The sequence below is a fragment of the Anomaloglossus baeobatrachus genome, chromosome 11 (genome assembly GCF_048569485.1).
Source record: "Anomaloglossus baeobatrachus isolate aAnoBae1 chromosome 11, aAnoBae1.hap1, whole genome shotgun sequence".
In the NCBI taxonomy this organism is placed as follows: Eukaryota; Metazoa; Chordata; class Amphibia; order Anura; family Aromobatidae; genus Anomaloglossus; species Anomaloglossus baeobatrachus.
Genome location: NC_134363.1, coordinates 5,293,958 through 5,315,782, shown reverse-complemented (window position 1 = coordinate 5,315,782; position 21,825 = coordinate 5,293,958). Strand labels below are relative to the sequence as shown.

The 21,825-nt window shown below is 59.2% G+C and overlaps 1 protein-coding gene across 1 annotated transcript in view; it reads right to left on the bottom strand.

Annotated features, from left to right (window-relative positions):
- Positions 1-7,963: 7,963 nt before the first annotated feature.
- ZNF362 (zinc finger protein 362) overlaps positions 7,964-21,825 on the bottom strand; it is a 50,363-nt gene continuing 36,501 nt past the window's right edge. The window contains exons 3-8 of the mRNA XM_075328584.1: positions 16,132-16,378; positions 15,716-16,022; positions 14,225-14,449; positions 13,462-13,540; positions 13,235-13,393; positions 7,964-13,100 (exon numbers count right to left, since the gene is read on the bottom strand). Of these exons, the coding sequence (XP_075184699.1) occupies positions 12,984-13,100; positions 13,235-13,393; positions 13,462-13,540; positions 14,225-14,449; positions 15,716-16,022; positions 16,132-16,378 (1,134 nt within the window). The 3' untranslated portion in view covers positions 7,964-12,983. The remainder of the gene's footprint in view (positions 13,101-13,234; positions 13,394-13,461; positions 13,541-14,224; positions 14,450-15,715; positions 16,023-16,131; positions 16,379-21,825) is intronic.

Below are 21,825 nucleotides of genomic sequence, written 5' to 3'. Positions count from 1 at the left end.
TGAGGCCATGTCTGCAGGGCTACGATCGGGGGACGTGCGCGATTCACAGCTCCTGACTGAGGCCACGTCTGCAGGGCTACGATCGGGGGACGTGCGCGATTCACAGCTCCTGACTGAGGCCACGTCTGCAGGGCTACGATCGGGGGACGTGTGCGATTCACAGCTCCTGACTGAGGCCACGTCTGCAGGGCTACGATCGGGGGACGTGCGCGATTCACAGCTCCTGACTGAGGCCATGTCTGCAGGGCTACGATCGGGGGACGTGTGCGATTCACAGCTCCTGACTGAGGCCACGTCTGCAGGGCTACGATCGGGGGACGTGCGCGATTCACAGCTCCTGACTGAGGCCATGTCTGCAGGGCTACGATCGGGGGACGTGCACAATTCACAGCTCCTGACTGAGGCCACGTCTGCAGGGATACGATCGGGGGACGTGTGCGATTCACAGCTGCTGACTGAGGCTACGTCTGCAGGGCTACGATCGGGGGACGTGCACAATTCACAGCTAACTGAGGCCACGTCTGCAGGGCTACGATCGGGGGACGTGCACAATTCACAGCTCCTGACTGAGGCCACGTCTGCAGGGCTACGATCGGGGGACGTGCGCGATTCACAGCTCCTGACTGAGGCCACGTCTGCAGGGCTACGATCGGAGAACCTGTGCTATTCACAGCTCCTGACTGAGGCCACGTCTGCAGGGCTACGATCGGGGGACGTGCACAATTCACAGCTCCTGACTGAGGCCACGTCTGCAGGGCTACGATCGGGGGACGTGTGCTATTCACAGCTCCTGACTGAGGCTACGTCTGCAGGGCTACGATCGGGGGACTGCGCTATTCACAGCTCCTGACTGAGGCCACGTCTGCAGGGCTACGATCGGGGGACGTGCATAATTCACAGCTCCTGACTGAGGCCACGTCTGCAGGGCTACGATCGGGGGACGTGCGCGATTCACAGCTCCTGACTGAGGCCACGTCTGCAGGGCTACGATCGGGGGACGTGCGCGATTCACAGCTCCTGACTGAGGCCACGTCTGCAGGGCTACGATCGGAGAACCTGTGCTATTCACAGCTCCTGACTGAGGCCATGTCTGCAGGGCTACGATCGGGGGACGTGCACAATTCACAGCTCCTGACTGAGGCTACGTCTGCAGGGCTACGATCGGGGGACGTGCGCGATTCACAGCTAACTGAGGCCACGTCTGCAGGGCTACGATCGGGGGACGTGCGCGATTCACAGCTCCTGACTGAGGCCACGTCTGCAGGGCTACGATCGGGGGACGTGCACAATTCACAGCTCCTGACTGAGGCCACGTCTGCAGGGCTACGATCGGGGGACGTGCGCGATTCACAGCTCCTGACTGAGGCCACGTCTGCAGGGCTACGATAGGGGGACGTGCGCGATTCACAGCTCCTGCCTGAGGCTACGTCTGCAGGGCTACGATCGGAGGACGTGCACAATTCACAGCTCCTGACTGAGGCCACGTCTGCAGGGCTACGATCGGGGGACGTGCACAATTCACAGCTCCTGACTGAGGCCACGTCTGCAGGGCTACGATCGGGGGACGTGCACAATTCACAGCTCCTGACTGAGGCCACGTCTGCAGGGCTACGATCGGGGGACGTGCACAATTCACAGCTCCTGACTGAGGCCACGTCTGCAGGGATATGATCGGGGGACGTGCGCGATTCACAGCTCCTGACTGAGGCCACGTCTGCAGGGCTACGATCGGAGGACATACGCTATTCACAGCTCCTGAGGCCACGTCTGCAGGGATACGATCGGGGGACGTGCGCGATTCACGGCTCCTGACTGAGCCACGTCTGCAGATGTACGATCGGGGGGACGTGCGCGATTCACAGCTCCTGACTGAGGCCACGTCTGCAGGGCTACGATCGGGGGACGTGCACAATTCACAGCTCCGGACTGAGGCCACGTCTGCAGAGGTACGATCGGAGGACCTGTGCTATTCACAGCTCCTGAGGCCACGTCTGCAGGGATATGATCGGGGGACCTGCGCTAGTCACAGCTCCTGACTGAGGCCACGTCTGCAGGGGTATGATCGGGGGGACCTGTGCTATTCACAGCTCCTGACTGAGGCCACGTCTGCAGGGGTATGATCGAGGGACCTGTGCTAGTCACAGCTCCTGACTGAGGCCACGTCTGCAGGGGTACGATCAGAGGACCTGCGCTATTCACAGCTCCTGACTGAGGCCACGACTGCAGGGCTATGATCGGGGGACGTGCGCGATTCACAGCTCCTGACTGAGGCCACGTCTGCAGGAATATGATCGGGGGACCTGTGCTATTCACAGCTCCTGACTGAGGCCACTTCTGCAGGGATATGATCGGAGGACCTGCACTATTCACAGCTCCTGACTGAGGCCACGTCTGCAGGGGTATGATCGGGGGACCTGTGCTATTCACAGCTCTTGACTGAGGCCACGTCTGCAGGGGTATGATCGGGGGACCTGTGCTATTCACAGCTCCTGACTGAGGCCACGTCTGCAGGGATATGATCGGGGGACCTGCGCTAGTCACAGCTCCTGACTGAGGCCACGTCTGCAGGGGTACGATCGGGGGACCTGCGCTATTCACAGCTCCTGACTGAGGCCACGTCTGCAGGGCTACGATCGGGGGACCTGTGCTATTCACAGCTCCTGACTGAGGCCACGTCTGCAGGGGTATGATCGGGGGACCTGCGCTAGTCACAGCTCCTGATTGAGGCCACGTCTGCAAGGGTATGATCGGGGGACCTGCGCTAGTCACAGCTCCTGACTGAGGCCACGTCTGCAGGGATATGATCGGGGGACCTGTGCTATTCACAGCTCCTGACTGAGGCCACGTCTGCAGGGATATGATCGGAGGACCTGCGCTATTCACAGCTCCTGACTGAGGCCACGTCTGCAGGGCTACAATCGGGGGACGTGCTCGATTCACAGCTAACTGAGGCCACGTCTGCAGGGCTACGAACGGGGGATGTGCGCGATTCACAGCTCCTGACTGAGGCCACGTCTGCAGGGCTACGATCGGGGGACGTGCACAATTCACAGCTCCTGACTGAGGCCACGTCTGCAGGGCTACGATCGGGGGACGTGCGCGATTTACAGCTCCTGCCTGAGGCTACGTCTGCAGGGCTACGATCGGAGGACGTGCACAATTCACAGCTCCTGACTGAGGCCACGTCAGCAGGGCTACGATCGGGGGACGTGCACAATTCACAGCTCCTGACTGAGGCCACGTCTGCAGGGCTACGATCGGGGGACGTGCACAATTCACAGCTCCTGACTGAGGCCACGTCTGCACGGATATGATCGGGGGACGTGCGCGATTCACAGCTCCTGACTGAGGCCACGTCTGCAGGGCTACGATCGGAGGACATACGCGATTCACAGCTCCTGACTAAGGCCACGTCTGCAGGGGTATGATCGGAGGACCTGCGCTATTCACAGCTCCTGACTGAGGCCACGTCTGCAGGGGTACGATCGGGGGACTGCGCTATTCACAGCTCCTGAGGCCACGTCTGCAGGGATACGATCGGGGGACGTGCGCGATTCACAGCTCCTGACTGAGCCACGTCTGCAGATGTACGATCGGGGGACGTGCGCGATTCACAGCTCCTGACTGAGGCCACGTCTGCAGGGCTACGATCGGGGGACGTGCACAATTCACAGCTCCGGACTGAGGCCACGTCTGCAGGGGTACGATCGGAGGACCTGCGCTATTCACAGCTCCTGAGACCACGTCTGCAGGGATATGATCGGGGGACCTGCGCTAGTCACAGCTCCTGACTGAGGCCACGTCTGCAGATGTATGATCGGAGGACCTGCACTATTCACAGCTCCTGACTGAGGCCACGTCTGCAGGGGTATGATCGGAGGACCTGCGCTATTCACAGCTCCTGACTGAGGCCACGTCTGCAGGGGTATGATCGGAGGACCTGCGCTATTCACAGCTCCTGACTGAGGCCACGTCTGCAGGGGTACGATCGGAGGACCTGCGCTATTCACAGCTCCTGACTGAGGCCACGTCTGCAGGGCTACGATCGGGGGAAGTGCGCGATTTACAGCTCCTGACTGAGGCCACGTCTGCAGGGCTACGATCGGGGGACCTGTGCTATTCACAGCTCCTGACTGAGGCCACGTCTGCAGGGCTACGATCGGGGGAAGTGCGCGATTTACAGCTCCTGACTGAGGCCACGTCTGCAGGGCTACGATCGGGGGACCTGTGCTATTCACAGCTCCTGACTGAGGCCACGTCTGCAGGGATACGATCGGGGGACTTGCGCGATTCACAGCTCCTGACTGAGGCCACGTCTGCAGGGGTACGATCGGGGGACGTGCGCGATTCACAGCTCCTGACTGAGCCACGTCTGCAGGGGTACGATCGGGGGACGTGCGCGATTTACAGCTCCGGACTGAGGCCACGTCTGCAGGGATACGATCGGGGGACGTGCACAATTCACAGCTCCGGACTGAGGCCACGTCTGCAGAGGTACGATCGGAGGACCTGTGCTATTCACAGCTCCTGACTGAGGCCACATCTGCAGGGCTATGATCGGAGGAGTTGCGCTAGTCACAGCTCCTGACTGAGGCCACGTCTGCAGGGGTACGATCGGAGGACCTGCGCTATTCACAGCTCCTGAGGCCACGTCTGCAGGGATATGATCGGGGGACCTGCGCTAGTCACAGCTCCTGACTGAGGCCACGTCTTCAGGGGTATGATCGGAGGACCTGCGCTAGTCACAGCTCCTGACTGAGGCCACGTCTGCAGGGGTATGATCGGAGGACCTGCGCTAGTCACAGCTCCTGACTGAGGCCACGTCTGCAGGGGTATGATCGGAGGACCTGCGCTATTCACAGCTCCTGACTGAGGCCACGTCTGCAGGAGTACGATCGGGGGACCTGCGCTATTCACAGCTCCTGACTGAGGCCACGTCTGCAGGGGTATGATCGGGGGACCTGCGCTATTCACAGCTCCTGACTGAGGCCACGTCTGCAGGGGTATGATCGGAGGACCTGCACTAGTCACAGCTCCTGACTGAGGCCACGTCTGCAGGGATATGATTGGAGGACCTGCGCTATTCACGGCTCCTGACTGAGGCCACGTCTGCAGGAAAATGATCGGGGGACCTGTGCTATTCACAGCTCCTGAGGCCACGTCTGCAGGGATATGATCGGAGGACCTGCGCTATTCACAGCTCCTGACTGAGGCCACGTCTGCAGGAGTACGATCGGGGGACCTGCGCTATTCACAGCTCCTGACTGAGGCCACGTCTGCAGGGGTATGATCGGGGGACCTGCGCTATTCACAGCTCCTGACTGAGGCCACGTCTGCAGGGGTATGATTGGAGGACCTGCACTAGTCACAGCTCCTGACTGAGGCCACGTCTGCAGGGATATGATTGGAGGACCTGCGCTATTCACAGCTCCTGACTGAGGCCACGTCTGCAGGGGTATGATCGGGGGACCTGTGCTATTCACAGCTCTTGACTGAGGCCACGTCTGCAGGGATATGATCGGGGGACCTGCGCTAGTCACAGCTCCTGACTGAGGCCACGTCTGCAGGGGTACGATCGGAGGACCTGCGCTATTCACAGCTCCTGAGGCCACGTCTGCAGGGGTATGATCGGGGGACCTGTGCTATTCACAGCTCCTGACTGAGGCCACGTCTGCAGGGGTATTATCGGGGGACCTGCGCTAGTCACAGCTCCTGACTGAGGCCACATCTGCAGGGCTACGATCGGGGGACCTGTGCTATTCACAGCTCCTGAATGAGGCCACGTCTGCAGGGGTATGATCGGGGGACCTGCGCTAGTCACAGCTCCTGACAGGCCACGTCTGCAGGGGTATGATCGGGGGACCTGCGCTAGTCACAGCTCCTGACTGAGGCCACGTCTGCAGGGATATGATCGGAGGACCTGCGCTATTCACAGCTCCTGACTGAGGCCACGTCTGCAGGGGTATGATCGGGGGACCTGCGCTATTCACTGCTCCTGAGGCCACGTCTGCAGGGGTATGATCGGGGGACCTGCGCTAGTCACAGCTCCTGACTGAGGCGACGTCTGCAGGGATATGATCGGGGGACCTGCGCTAGTCACAGCTCCTGACTGAGGCCACGTCTGCAGGGGTATGATCGGGGGGACCTGTGCTATTCACAGCTCCTGACTGAGGCCACGTCTGCAGGGGTATGATCGAGGGACCTGTGCTAGTCACAGCTCCTGACTGAGGCCACGTCTGCAGGGGCATGATCGGGGGACCTGCGCTAGTCACAGCTCCTGACTGAGGCCACGTCTGCAGGGGTATGATCGGGGGACCTGCGCTAGTCACAGCTCCTGACTGAGGCCACGTCTGCAGGGCTACGATCGGAGGACCTGCGCTATTCACGGCTCCTGACTGAGGCCACGTCTGCAGGGGTACGATCGGAGGACCTGCGCTATTCACAGCTCCTGACTGAGGCCTCGTCTGCAGGGGTACGATCGGAGGACCTGCGCTAGTCACAGCTCCTGACTGAGGCCACGTCTGCAGGGATACGATCGGGGGACGTGCGCGATTCACAGCTCCTGACTGAGGCCACGTCTGCAGGGCTACGATCGGAGTACCTGCGCTATTCACAGCTCCTGACTGAGGCCTCGTCTGCAGGGGTACGATCGGAGGACCTGCGCTATTCACAGCTCCTGACTGAGGCCTCGTCTGCAGGGGTACGATCGGAGGACCTGCGCGATTCACAGCTCCTGACTGAGGCCACGTCTGCAGGGCTACGATCGGAGGACCTGCGCTATTCACAGCTCCTGACTGAGGCCTCGTCTGCAGGGGTACGATCGGAGGACCTGCGCGATTCACAGCTCCTGACTGAGGCCACGTCTGCAGGGATATGATCGGGGGACCTGCGCTAGTCACAGCTCCTTGTTTTCTATATTTTTATGAGCAGATTCTCTATTTTATAAGGTTTCTTCTGTTTTCAGCAGAAAATGAATTTGTAGACTCGTGTCCTCTGCCTTTTCATTTTTTGGAAGCCTTTTCTGCGTTTCCGTTACGAGCGGGGTTGTGGGGCAGTTTCTGAGATGTCTGATGCCCCCAGTGCTGGGCAGCCTGCTCTGGAGATCTATGGGCAGGATACAGGGGTGCGTCCATAATACGAGGGGGAACTTGTCCTGATCCCTGGGGAATGCTCTTCGTCCATTGTTTTCCCTGTACAGCAGTGACCACACTGTTCCTGGGAGAGGCGCTGTATGGCAGCCGCCATGTCTCCAGCACTTGGTCGTGTTATCTTTATTTTATAAATAAAGTTGCAGTTGTATTAATCCAGCGGGGGTCAGATGCTTTGTTTCTCCATCCGATCTGCAGGCAGAGTAGATCTGGCCGATGTGTGTGGCCCCGGGCCCTTCCTGTACATTCTGCAGCCCCACACCAGGGTGGCCAGTGGTCGGCGAAACCTCATTCCCTGAAGAGGCCCGAAAAGTCTCTGGGAGGTTGTGAATCTGCAGGGAACAGCGCCTCCGAGGGCCCCAATAATGAAGGGTCCCTGTAAGAGGCCTGAACCCCAGAGCTGAAGTACTCAGTGCTGCTATGTGCGTGGGCCCCCTCGGCAGGCCTTGCACGATGTGGGCCGGTCCCCTCGGCAGGCCTTGCACGATGTTGGCCCCCTCGGCAGGCCTTGCAAGGCGTGTGCCGGTCCCCTCGGCAGGCCTTGCACGATGTTGGCCCCCTCGGCAGGCCTTGCATGGCGTGGGCCGGCCCCCTCGGCAGGCCTTGCACGATGTTGGCCCCCCTCGGCAGGCCTTGCATGGCGTGGGCCGGCCCCCTCGGCAGGCCTTGCACGATGTTGGCCCCCCTCGGCAGGCCTTGCATGGCGTGGGCCGGCCCCCTCGGCAGGCCTTGCACGATGTGGGCCCCCTCAGCAGGGAGCGGTTCTCGCTTTCTCTGGCGCTGCGCAGAATGAATGAGGCCAGTGGAGCCACACACTTTATACAAAGGCTGCATGTACAGGTTTATTTCCACAACAGATACAAAGAGCAACTTTTTTTTTTCTTGTTATTTTTATACATAATGAAGCCGTGAATTAGTTCAGTCGTAAGAACGGGGGAGCATCCCCCCATCATTCCTAGGCTCTACATACAAGTGGCTCGTACATTATAGAAAAGAAAGTGTTAATCAGTATTAGCGTCTGTACACATTATTAACATGCCGAGGGTAAGGGCCGTCCTTGCATAACCCTTATACAACACATCAGAAGCGGGAGGCAGCCAAATTCAGCAAAAAACGGAAAGAACCGGATCGTTAAGGCTTAAACTGCGCAGAAAGTAAAACTGATTCACCGGGGGGCACAGCCTGAGAGCGGGGGAGCACCCGCTCCACAACCGCCCGCAGACCATCAGCCAGCGTCCTCCCCGGGGGGCACAGCCTGAGAGCGGGGGAGCACCCACTCCACAACCACCCGCAGAGCATCAGCCAGCGTCCGCACCCGCTCCGCAACCACCCGCAGAGCATCAGCCAGCGTCCGCACCCGCTCCGCAACCACCCGCAGAGCATCAGCCAGCGTCCTCCCCGGGAGGCACAGCCTGAGAGAGGGGGAGCAACCACCCGCAGAGCATCAGCCAGCGTCCTCCCCGGGAGGCACAGCCTGAGAGAGGGGGAGCAACCACCCGCAGAGCATCAGCCAGCGTCCTCGCCGGGGGGCGCAGCCTGAGACCACCCACAGAGCACAGCCAGCGTCTTCACCGGGGGGCGCAGCCTGAGACCACCCACAGAGCACAGCCAGCGTCTTCACCGGGGGGCGCAGCCTGAGACCACCCACAGAGCATCGGCCAGCATCCTCACCGGGGGGTGCAGCCTGAGACCACCCACAGAGCATCGGCCAGCGTCTTCACCGGGGGGCGCAGCCTGAGAGCACCCACAGAGCACAGCCAGCGTCCTCACCGGGGGGCGCAGCCTGAGAGCGCCCGCAGAGCATCAGCCAGCGTCCTCGCCGGGGTCGTAGCCTGAGACCTGGGAAGCACCCACATTCAGACAGCGTCCTCACCGGGGGGCACAGCCTGAGACCACCCACAGAGCATCGGCCAGCGTCCTCACCGGGGGGCGCAGCCTGAGAGCGCCCGCAGAGCATCAGCCAGCGTCCTCGCCGGGGTCGTAGCCTGAGACCTGGGAAGCACCCACATTCAGACAGCGTCCTCACCGGGGGGCACAGCATGAGACCACCCGCAGAGCATCAGCCAGCGTCCGCACCCGCTCCGCAACCACCCGCAGAGCATCAGCCAGCGTCCTCACCGGGGGGCGCAGCCTGAGAGAGGGGGAGCAACCACCCGCAGAGCATCAGCCAGCGTCCTCGCCGGGGGGCGCAGCCTGAGACCACCCACAGAGCACAGCCAGCGTCTTCACCGGGGGGCGCAGCCTGAGACCACCCACAGAGCACAGCCAGCGTCTTCACCGGGGGGCGCAGCCTGAGACCACCCACAGAGCATCGGCCAGCGTCTTCACCGGGGGGCGCAGCCTGAGAGCACCCACAGAGCACAGCCAGCGTCCTCACCGGGGGGCGCAGCCTGAGACCACCCACAGAGCACAGCCAGCGTCTTCACCGGGGGGCGCAGCCTGAGACCACCCACAGAGCATCGGCCAGCATCCTCACCGGGGGGTGCAGCCTGAGACCACCCACAGAGCATCGGCCAGCGTCTTCACCGGGGGGCGCAGCCTGAGAGCACCCACAGAGCACAGCCAGCGTCCTCACCGGGGGGCGCAGCCTGAGAGCGCCCGCAGAGCATCAGCCAGCGTCCTCGCCGGGGTCGTAGCCTGAGACCTGGGAAGCACCCACATTCAGACAGCGTCCTCACCGGGGGGCACAGCATGAGACCACCCACAGAGCATCGGCCAGCGTCCTCACCGGGGGGCGCAGCCTGAGAGCGCCCGCAGAGCATCAGCCAGCGTCCTCACCGGGGGGCGCAGCCTGAGACCACCCACAGAGCATCGGCCAGCGTCCTCACCGGGGGGCGCAGCCTGAGAGCACCCACAGAGCACAGCCAGCGTCCTCACCGGGGGTCGCAGCCTGAGAGCACCCACAGAGCATCAGCCAGCGTCCTCACCGAGGGTCGCATACAGCACCAAATCTTAAAGCTTTCCACAAATGCCGCAATCCCTCCCAGCAGAGGAAACAAAACGACGAGACAGAAGGGGCAGCACAAAGGTCTAGGCCGCCCCGGGCCCTGATGATGGGGCACACCAGGAGAGGTAACTGGTTTTCACTTTTGGTAACACAAACTGTATAAAAACCATCAAATCGGCACACGCTCCGCGTCAGGAAGGTGGTGGTCCCAAGATGATGGGAATGGTCTAATGGAGGGTGATCCCCGTGAGGCCGGAAAAGTGCAAAGAGAAAATCATTCACTGACGGTCATCTCAGCTGCAAGAATCCCTCCACCAAAGCAGCGAGGCCGCAGACCCCAGCCCACGTTCACACGGTGTAGCTGCCGCCCATCAGGGGCATAAACCCAAGGACATGGCCCCCAATGCCGCAGCATAGATAGGTCCTCTGGGCTCAAATCTCCAACAATCGCTGGAGGCCCCATCACAGCTGACGGAGGAGACAAGCAGGAGGGAGGGTGACCAGGGAAAGACGTCTCCCCATGTGTCATATGGGCCGGACATTAGCTCCCGGCCGGAAGTGTGCGGAGAAAAGAGCGCCCTGAATATGGGCACCGCTCCTGCATGACCCCAGCGGGAACCACATGGGTACTGATCTCTGGGATCAGGGGGTTGGAGCCAAGTATCTCCATGTGACAGTCACGGCCAGGAGAGGACACGTTGCGAACACACGTCCCGCTGCACCACCAGGCCACATAATGAGGCAGAAAACGAGCGACAGACGAATGCATTCACCCGGGCCAGCGTGGGCACAGCGTGACGGCTTTCCACCGTACCACGCGCACAAGGAGGGCAGCCAGCAGCGCCTCACTGCTGCCATCTACAGTAAATCACCACACATGCCAAGTGCTAAAATCTGTATATTACCCAAGATCCGGGCCGTCCCTGGGGCAGACTCAGCACAAGTCCTGAGAAGAGTCTGAGCGGTACGTGCCCCCGAGTGCCCGGCCTGAGCGGGGGCATCACACAGTCTGTCCTCCAGAAGCCAGCGCCGCGCAGCCGTACATCCCCCCGTCTCGCCTCACAGAGCTTCTACTGCTGCACCTATTACCCCAAACTGTGGGACACTAAATGTCACTGCAACCGCACTGTGTGAGCCCAGACTCTAGGGCAACGAGACACGTACGATGTATACAAGGCCCCGGGTGGTGTGCAGCCGACACGTACGATGTATACAAGGCCCCGGGTGGTGTGCAGCCGACACGTACGATGTATACAAGGCCCCGGGTGGTGTGCGGCCTACACGTACGATGTATACAAGGCCCCGGGTGGTGTGCAGCCGACACGTACGATGTATACAAGGCCCCGGGTGGTGTGCAGCCTACACGTACGATGTATACAAGGCCCCGGGTGGTGTGCGGCCTACACGTACGGTGTATACAAGGCCCCGGGTGGTGTGCAGCCGACACGTACGATGTATACAAGGCCCCGGGTGGTGTGCGGCCTACACGTACGATGTATACAAGGCCCCGGGTGGTGTGCAGCCGACACGTACGATGTATACAAGGCCCCGGGTGGTGTGCAGCCTACACGTACGATGTATACAAGGCCCCGGGTGGTGTGCAGCCGACACGTACGATGTATACAAGGCCCCGGGTGGTGTGCAGCCGACACGTACGATGTATACAAGGCCCCGGGTGGTGTGCGGCCTACACGTACGATGTATACAAGGCCCCGGGTGGTGTGCAGCCTACACGTACGATGTATACAAGGCCCCGGGTGGTGTGCGGCCTACACGTACGATGTATACAAGGCCCCGGGTGGTGTGCGGCCTACACGTACGATGTATACAAGGCCCCGGGTGGTGTGCGGCCTACACGTACGATGTATACAAGGCCCCGGGTGGTGTGCAGCCGACACGTACGATGTATACAAGGCCCCGGGTGGTGTGCGGCCTACACGTACGATGTATACAAGGCCCCGGGTGGTGTGCAGCCTACACGTACGATGTATACAAGGTCCCGGGTGGTGTGCAGCTGACACGTACGATGTATACAAGGCCCCGGGTGGTGTGCGGCCTACACGTACGATGTATACAAGGTCCCGGGTGGTGTGCAGCCTACACGTACGATGTATACAAGGCCCCGGGTGGTGTGCAGCCTACACGTACGATGCATACAAGGCCCCGGGTGGTGTGCAGCCTACCCGTACGATGTATACAAGGCCCCGGGTGGTGTGCAGCCTACCCGTACGATGTATACAAGGCCCCGGGTGGTGTGCGGCCTACACGTACGATGTATACAAGGCCCCGGGTGGTGTGCAGCCGACACGTACGATGTATACAAGGCCCCGGGTGGTGTGCGGCCCCAGCGCTCAAGGAGGATGATCTGGGGACGTGTGGGGGAGATAAAGTCTCAGGACCCCGGCGAGGTCTGCCCACCGCGCTCCGCTCCCTGGGGGGCACGTTGTAGGGGTGCTGAACATCCCCATCCTCCACAAAGTCTTTTCCCAGATTAGCAGCACCAGATTCTTGGCCAATAAATAGGATTATTTTTGTATTATTTTTTGTTCTTTTATGTAAAAAAATGGAGAATAAAAAAGAAAGTTTCAAAAAAAAAAAAAAAATAGATTGAAAGTGCTCGTCCGGGGCATCACCATGTGACAGCAGCCATCGCAGAACGACAGCGGTCATCGCAGAACGACAGCGGCCATCGCAGAACGACAGCGGCCATCGCAGAAGCTTCCGCTCATCTCTAGTCTGACACAGATGCAATCCCGAGGGCGACCAGCGAGAAGAGCGAGAATCCAGAGGCCATGAAATGGGGCGAGGCCCCCGCAGCTGCCGCACAGTCCAGGAATGAGGCCATCCTGCCCCCCCGTCTGGTCACCCCCTCCTCGCTTGTATGGTCCTTATATAAGAGAGATTCGGACTGGAATGCCGGGGGACTCGGTCCGCTGAGGAGAATGATGGTTGACCAGATGCTCCACCACCGTGTGCTTGGACATGTGCTTCATCAGATAGGTCTCCTGCAGAAGAGAAGACGTCATCACAACAGAGCCGGACCTCCAGGAAAGACAATGGGGGTCCAAGCACAATGCAAGGAATAAGAGGGGTGCCGGCGCTCGGCTCAGCACATTGCTTGCATAGAGGAGCTACTCACGGATGTGTATGCCCGCCCGCACATACTGCAGCAGTACGCCTTGGCGTGCTTCACCGCGTGGGCAGACAAGTGGATCTGCAGCGAGGCCGAGTCCGTGTACGCCCGGTAGCAGTTTGGACACTTGTACGGTTTGTCTTTGTTGTGCTGCCGCTGGTGAGACTGAAAAATGAGAGTCAGCACCTTGTATTGTAGCATCGCCCAGTATTACCCCCCGCGAGGGCACTCACCTGCAGGTTGGAGAGTTGTGTGAAAGCCTTTTCACATCCCGGCTGCGGGCACTTGTACGGCCGGTCCCCGGTGTGAATCCTTCAAAACAAGAGGAGCAACACACGGTCAGCAGGAGACATTGCCGCTGCACCCCTGTGCCATCTCGAATCACTCCGCTACCATCCCATAAACCCCGTGCACCACCTCCCCACGCCCTCTCACAAAACCTTGGCACCATCCGACATTGCCCCTGCGCACCCTCGCATGACCCCAGTGGCATCCGACATTGCCCCTGCACACCCTCGCATGACCCCAGTGGCATCCGACATTGCCCCTGCACACCCTCGCATGACCCCAGTGGCATCCGACATTGCCCCTGCACACCCTCGCATGACCCCAGTGGCATCCGACATTCCCCCTGCGTCCCTCCTCACATGACACCGGTGCCATCCAACATTCCCCCCAGCACTCTCTCGCGTGACCCTGGTGACATCAGACATCCGCTCCTGTGCCCCCTCGCATCACCCCAGTGCCATCTGACATCCTCCCTGTGCTCTCTCGCATGATCCTGCCGGTACCATCCAACATCCCCCCTGTACCCTTCACATTCCCTCAGATCACTGTGGGCCATCACCACCACACACTTGTCACTCATTATGGACCCGCTCCTCCTCTAACTCTGGAGCAGTGCAGGGGAGCGCGGTGCGGAGAGCCGGCGTCCTGTCACTGGCCTGCAGGTAGAATGGAAGGCAGCGGCCTGCGGGCCGGCTGTACACACATTACCTGGTGTGCTGCTGCAGGTGCGAGAGCTGGCGGAAGGACTTCTCGCAGTACGAGCAGTGGTACGGCTTCACACCCAGGTGGATACGCAGATGCTGGGCCAGGTAAGAGGCGTTGGCAAATGACTTGGAGCAGTGCGGGCACTTGTGGGGTTTGGCCTCAGTGTGAGACTTGGAGTGAATCTGCATCTCAGACTTAGTAAAGAAGGTCAGAGGGCAAACCTTACACCTAGAAGGAACGGAGAGTTAGGGAGCTGGGGAAAAGTACACAACGGCCAACTTCAGCGCCAGCAACCCCAACCCCGAGAGCAACCCTCAGCCTCCCGCACCAAGAGCAACCCCTGGCCCCCAGAGCATCCCTCAGCCTCCCGCACCAAGAGCAACCCCCGGCCACCAGAGCAACCCTCAGCCTCCCGCACCAAGAGCAACCCCCAACCCCCAGAGCAGCCCTCAGCCTCCCGCACCAAGAGCAACCCCCGGCCACCAGAGCAACCCTCAGCCTCCCGCACCAAGAGCAACCCCCGGCCCCCAGAGCAACCCCCGACCACCAGAGCAACCCTCAGCCTCCCGCACCAAGAGCAACCCCCGGCCCCCAGAGCAGCCCTCAGCCTCCCGCACCAAGAGCAACCCCCGGCCACCAGAGCAACCCTCAGCCTCCAGAGCAACCCTCAGCCTCCCGTAGCAAGAGCGACCCCCGGCCCCCAGAGCAACCCTCAGCCTCCCGCACCAAGAGCAACCCCCAGCCTCCCGCACCAAGAGCAACCCCCGGCCACCAGAGCAACCCTCAGCCTCCCGCACCAAGAGCAACCCCCGGCCCCCAGAGCAACCCTCAGCATCCCGCACCAAGAGCAACCCCCGGCCACCAGAGCAACCCTCAGCCTCCCGCACCAAGATCGACCCCTGGCCCCCAGAGCAACCCTCAGCCTCCCGCACCAAGAGCAACCCCCGGCCCCCAGAGCAACCAACGGCCACCAGAGCAACCCTCAGCCTCCCGCACCAAGAGCGACCCCCGGACCCCAGAGCAACCAACGGCCACCAGAGCAACCCTCAGCCTCCCGCACCAAGAGCGACCCCCGGCCCCCAGAGCAACCCTCAGCCTCCCGCACCAAGAGCAACCGCCAGGCCCCCAGAGCAACCGCCAGGCCCCCAGAGCAACCCCCGGCCCCCAGAGCAACCCCCGGCCCCCAGAGCAACCCCCGGCCACCAGAGCAACCCTCAGCCTCCCGCACCAAGAGCAACCACGGCCCCCAGAGCAACTCTCAGCCTTCCGCACCAAGAGCAACCCCCGGCCCCCAGAGCAACCCTCAGCCTCCCGCACCAAGAGCAACCCCTGGCCCCCAGAGAAACCCTCAGCCTCCCGCACCAAGAGCAACCCCCGGCTCCCAGAGCAATTCCCGGCCCCCAGAGCATTACCAGTCCTTACACCAGTATAACCCATTATCCGTTATTGGTCAGACAGGCGGCCTGGGAGCGTTCCACCCTGCTGGACACTAACCTGTAAGTTTTCCCTTCTTTCCCAATGTCCCCGGAGGCCAGGATTGGGTAGGGGACGACGAGCACGGGTGGGCCAGGCGGGTTCTCTGCCTTGATTTTCTTGCGGCCCCTCTCGGGCTTGCTGGGGCCGAGCAGGCTGTGGCCCTGGATGGTCTTGATGGAGTCCAGTGTGGGGACACTGGCGAGTCCAGAGATCAGGGTGGGGGAGGTTGCGATGAGCCGCGTCTGGCTGCTGGAGGTGGGGGGAGCGCCACTGGTCCCGGACTCTGAAGTGCTGACATTAGAGCGGGAGGACGACAGACCAAGTCCTGAAACATAAGACGTCGCTGAGAAGGTGTAGATGTGAGACGCGCCCAGCGTCACCCCACAGCCCCCGATACATGGAGGTGACTGCGCACCCACAGGCAGCTCAGATACCTAGGATGGAGCTGGTGGCGGGCCGGGCATGCAGCGCCACATCGGGCTGGGGTACAGCTTGCGGGTGCAGTCCAGGGACTTGCTGCAGCTTTTGCAGAGACATGACAGACTGGCTGGTCTCTGCGGGGGACGGGGGGATGAGCAGCGGCTGCTGTGAGGGGACGGAGGTCGGGGGCAGGTGCGGCGGTCGGATCTTCTCTGCCATCAGCTGCTCCTTGATCTTATTGATCAACACCAGATTGTCCAACTGCAGAGAAAGGTGAAGGGTTAATGATGTGTGCCAGAGAAGGGGGGAGACGGAGCCACCCCAAAAGCCGAGGGGGGTAGGAAGGCGGTGCGACCCCAGAAGCCAAAGGGTGGGGGGGGTGTAACGACCCCGGGAGCTGAGGGGGGAGGAAAACCAGGGAGTCCATCCGCCCCATAATCAGGAGCGTGCATACAGTAGACTGCTACCCCCCCCACCTCACTATTCTGCTGATGCAGTCACTGTTACCTCCTGTATTATACTCCAGAGCTGCACTCACTATTCTGCTGCTGCAGTCACTATTCTGCTGATGCAGTCACTATTCTGCTGCTGCAGTCACTATTGTGCTGCTGCAGTCACTATTGTGCTGCTGCAGTCACTATTGTGCTGCTGCAGTCACTATTGTGCTGCTGCAGTCACTATTCTGCTGCTGCAGTCACTATTCTGCTGATGCAGTCACTATTCTGCTGCTGCAGTCACTATTCTGCTGCTGCAGTCACTATTCTGCTGATGAAGTCACTATTCTGCTGATGAAGTCACTATTCTGCTGATGCAGTCACTATTCTGCTGCTGCAGTCACTATTCTGCTGATGCAGTCACTATTGTGCTGCTGCAGTCACTATTCTGCTGCTGCAGTCACTATTCTGCTGATGCAGTCACTATTCTGCTGCTGCAGTCACTATTCTGCTGATGCAGTCACTATTCTGCTGGTGCAGTCACTATTCTGCTGATGCAGTCACTATTCTGCTGCTGCAGTCACTATTCTGCTGCTGCAGTCACTATTCTACTGGTGCAGTCACTATTCTGCTGATGCAGTCACTATTCTGCTGATGCAGTCACTATTCTGCTGCTGCAGTCACTATTCTGCTGATGCAGTCACTATTCTGCTGGTGCAGTCACTATTCTGCTGATGCAGTCACTATTCTGCTGCTGCAGTCACTATTCTGCTGCTGCAGTCACTATTCTGCTGATGCAGTCACTATTCTGCTGATGCAGTCACTATTCTGCTGGTGCAGTCACTATTCTACTGGTGCACTCACTATTCTGCTGGTGCAGTCACTATTCTGCTGATGCAGTCACTATTCTGCTGGTGCAGTCACTATTCTACTGGTGCACTCACTATTCTGCTGGTGCAGTCACTATTCTGCTGATGCAGTCACTATTCTGCTGATGCAGTCACTATTCTGCTGGTGCAGTCACTATTCTACTGGTGCACTCACTATTCTGCTGGTGCAGTCACTGTGTACATACATTACAGATCCTGAATTACCTCCTGTATTATCCTCCAGAGCTGCACTCACTATTCTGCTGGTGCAGTCACTAAGTACATACATTACATTACTGATCCTGAGTTACCTCCTGTATTATACTCCAGAGCTGCACTCACTATTCTGCTGGTGCAGTCACTGTGTACATACATTAGTGATCCCGAGTCACCTCCTGTATTATACTCCAGAGCTGCACTCACTATTCTGCTGGTGCAGTCACTATTCTGCTGATGCAGTCACTATTCTGCTGCTGCAGTCACTATTCTGCTGCTGCAGTCACTATTCTGCTGATGCAGTCACTATTCTGCTGATGCAGTCACTATTCTGCTGGTGCAGTCACTATTCTACTGGTGCACTCACTATTCTGCTGGTGCAGTCACTATTCTACTGGTGCAGTCACTATTCTACTGGTGCACTCACTATTCTGCTGATGCAGTCACTATTCTGCTGGTGCAGTCACTATTCTGCTGATGCAGTCACTATTCTGCTGGTGCAGTCACTATTCTACTGGTGCAGTCACTATTCTACTGGTGCACTCACTATTCTGCTGGTGCAGTCACTATTCTGCTGATGCAGTCACTATTCTGCTGATGCAGTCACTATTCTGCTGGTGCAGTCACTATTCTACTGGTGCACTCACTATTCTGCTGGTGCAGTCACTGTGTACATACATTACAGATCCTGAATTACCTCCTGTATTATCCTCCAGAGCTGCACTCACTATTCTGCTGGTGCAGTCACTAAGTACATACACTGCTCAAAAAATTAAAGGGAGCAGTGAAATAACACCTCCTGGATCTGAGAGAATGGAATCTCCTCGGTGAACACTTTGCTCTGTCCACGGCTGAATGTGCCACAAAATCACAGAAAAACATCAATGGAAAGCAAATGTTTTAACCAATGGAGGCCGGGATGTGAAGACACAAAATGAAAGTGGAAAGTGTGTGGCCTCCACGTGCCTGTATAACCTCCCTACAATGCCTGCGCATGCTCCTGATGAGGCTCAGTAGTGTGTGTGGCCTCCACGTTCCTGTATGACCTCCCTACAATGCCTGCGCATGCTCCTGATGAGGCTCAGTAGTGTGTGTGGCCTCCACGTGCCTGTATAACCTCCCTACAACACCTGGGCATGCTCCTGATGAGGCTCAGTAGTGTGTGTGGCCTCCACGTGCCTGTATGACCTCCCTACAACACCTGGGCATGCTCCTGATGAGGCTCAGTAGTGTGTGTGGCCTCCACGTGCCTGTATGACCTCCCTACAACACCTGGGCATGCTCCTGATGAGGCTCAGTAGTGTGTGTGGCCTCCACGTTCCTGTATAACCTCCCTACAACACCTGGGCATGCTCCTGATGAGGCTCAGTAGTGTGTGTGGCCTCCACGTGCCTGTATAACCTCTCTACAACACCTGGGCATGCTCCTGATGAGGCTCAGTAGTGTGTGTGGCCTCCACGTGCCTGTATAACCTCCCTACAACACCTGGGCATGCTCCTGATGAGGCTCACTAGTGTGTGTGGCCTCCACGTTCCTGTATAACCTCCCTACAACACCTGGGCATGCTCCTGATGAGGCTCAGTAGTGTGTGTGGCCTCCATGTGCCTGTATGACCTCCCTACAACACCTGGGCATGCTCCTGATGAGGCTCAGTAGTGTGTATGGCCTCCACGTTCCTGTATGACCTCCCTACAACACCTGGGCATGCTCCTGATGAGGCTCAGTAGTGTGTGTGGCCCCCACGTGCCTGTATAACCTCCCTACAACACCTGGGCATGCTCCTGATGAGGCTCAGTAGTGTGTGTGGCCTCCACGTGCCTGTATAACCTCCCTACAACACCTGAGCATGCTCCTGATGAGGCTCAGTAGTGTGTGTGGCCTCCACGTGCCTGTATAACCTCCCTACAACACCTGGGCATGCTCCTGATGAGGCTCAGTAGTGTGTGTGGCCTCCACGTGCCTGTATGACCTCCCTACAACACCTGGGCATGCTCCTGATGAGGCTCAGTAGTGTGTGTGGCCTCCACGTTCCTGTATGACCTCTCTACAACACCTGGGCATGCTCCTGATGAGGCTCAGTAGTGTGTGTGGCCTCCACGTGCCTGTATAACCTCCCTACAACACCTGGGCATGCTCCTGATGAGGCTCAGTAGTGTGTGTGGCCTCCACGTGCCTGTATAACCTCCCTACAACACCTGGGCATGCTCCTGATGAGGCTCAGTAGTGTGTGTGGCCTCCACGTGCCTGTATGACCTCCCTACAACACCTGGGCATGCTCCTGATGAGGCTCAGTAGTGTGTGTGGCCTCCACGTGCCTGTATAACCTCCCTACAATGCCTGGGCATGCTCCTGATGAGGCTCAGTAGTGTGTGTGGCCTCCACGTTCCTGTATGACCTCCCTACAACACCTGGGCATGCTCCTGATGAGGCTCAGTAGTGTGTGTGGCCTCCATGTGCCTGTATGACCTCCCTACAATGCCTGGGCATGCTCCTGATGAGGCTCAGTAGTGTGTGTGGCCTCCACGTGCCTGTATAACCTCCCTACAACACCTGGGCATGCTCCTGATGAGGCTCAGTAGTGTGTGTGGCCTCCACGTTCCTGTATGACCTCCCTACAACACCTGGGCATGCTCCTGATGAGGCTCAGTAGTGTGTGTGGCCTCCACGTTCCTGTATAACCTCCCTACAATGCCTGGGCATGCTCCTGATGAGGCTCAGTAGTGTGTGTGGCCTCCACGTGCCTGTATGACCTCCCTACAATGCCTGCGCATGCTCCTGATGAGGCTCAGTAGTGTGTGTGGCCTCCACGTTCCTGTATAACCTCCCTACAATGCCTGGGCATGCTCCTGATGAGGCTCAGTAGTGTGTGTGGCCCCCACGTGCCTGTATGACCTCCCTACAACACCTGGGCATGCTCCTGATGAGGCTCAGTAGTGTGTGTGGCCTCCACGTGCCTGTATAACCTCCCTACAACACCTGGGCATGCTCCTGATGAGGCTCAGTAGTGTGTGTGGCCTCCACGTGCCTGTATAACCTCCCTACAACACCTGGCCATGCTCCTGATGAGGCTCAGTAGTGTGTGTGGCCTCCACGTGCCTGTATGACCTCCCTACAATGCCTGCGCATGCTCCTGATGAGGCTCAGTAGTGGGTGTGTGGCCTCCACGTGCCTGTATAACCTCCCTACAACACCTGGGCATGCTCCTGATGAGGCTCAGTAGTGTGTGTGGCCTCCACGTGCCTGTATAACCTCCCTACAACACCTGGGCATGCTCCTGATGAGGCTCAGTAGTGTGTGTGGCCTCCACGTGCCTGTATAACCTCCCTACAACACCTGGGCATGCTCCTGATGAGGCTCAGTAGTGTGTGTGGCCTCCACGTGCCTGTATAACCTCCCTACAACACCTGGGCATGCTCCTGATGAGGCTCAGTAGTGTGTGTGGCCTCCACGTGCCTGTATAACCTCCCTACAATGCCTGGGCATGCTCCTGATGAGGCTCAGTAGTGTGTGTGGCCTCCACGTTCCTGTATGACCTCCCTACAACACCTGGGCATGCTCCTGATGAGGCTCAGTAGTGTGTGTGGCCTCCATGTGCCTGTATGACCTCCCTACAATGCCTGGGCATGCTCCTGATGAGGCTCAGTAGTGTGTGTGGCCTCCACGTGCCTGTATAACCTCCCTACAACACCTGGGCATGCTCCTGATGAGGCTCAGTAGTGTGTGTGGCCTCCACGTTCCTGTATGACCTCCCTACAACACCTGGGCATGCTCCTGATGAGGCTCAGTAGTGTGTGTGGCCTCCACGTTCCTGTATAACCTCCCTACAATGCCTGGGCATGCTCCTGATGAGGCTCAGTAGTGTGTGTGGCCTCCACGTGCCTGTATGACCTCCCTACAATGCCTGCGCATGCTCCTGATGAGGCTCAGTAGTGTGTGTGGCCTCCACGTTCCTGTATAACCTCCCTACAATGCCTGGGCATGCTCCTGATGAGGCTCAGTAGTGTGTGTGGCCCCCACGTGCCTGTATGACCTCCCTACAACACCTGGGCATGCTCCTGATGAGGCTCAGTAGTGTGTGTGGCCTCCACGTGCCTGTATAACCTCCCTACAACACCTGGGCATGCTCCTGATGAGGCTCAGTAGTGTGTGTGGCCTCCACGTGCCTGTATAACCTCCCTACAACACCTGG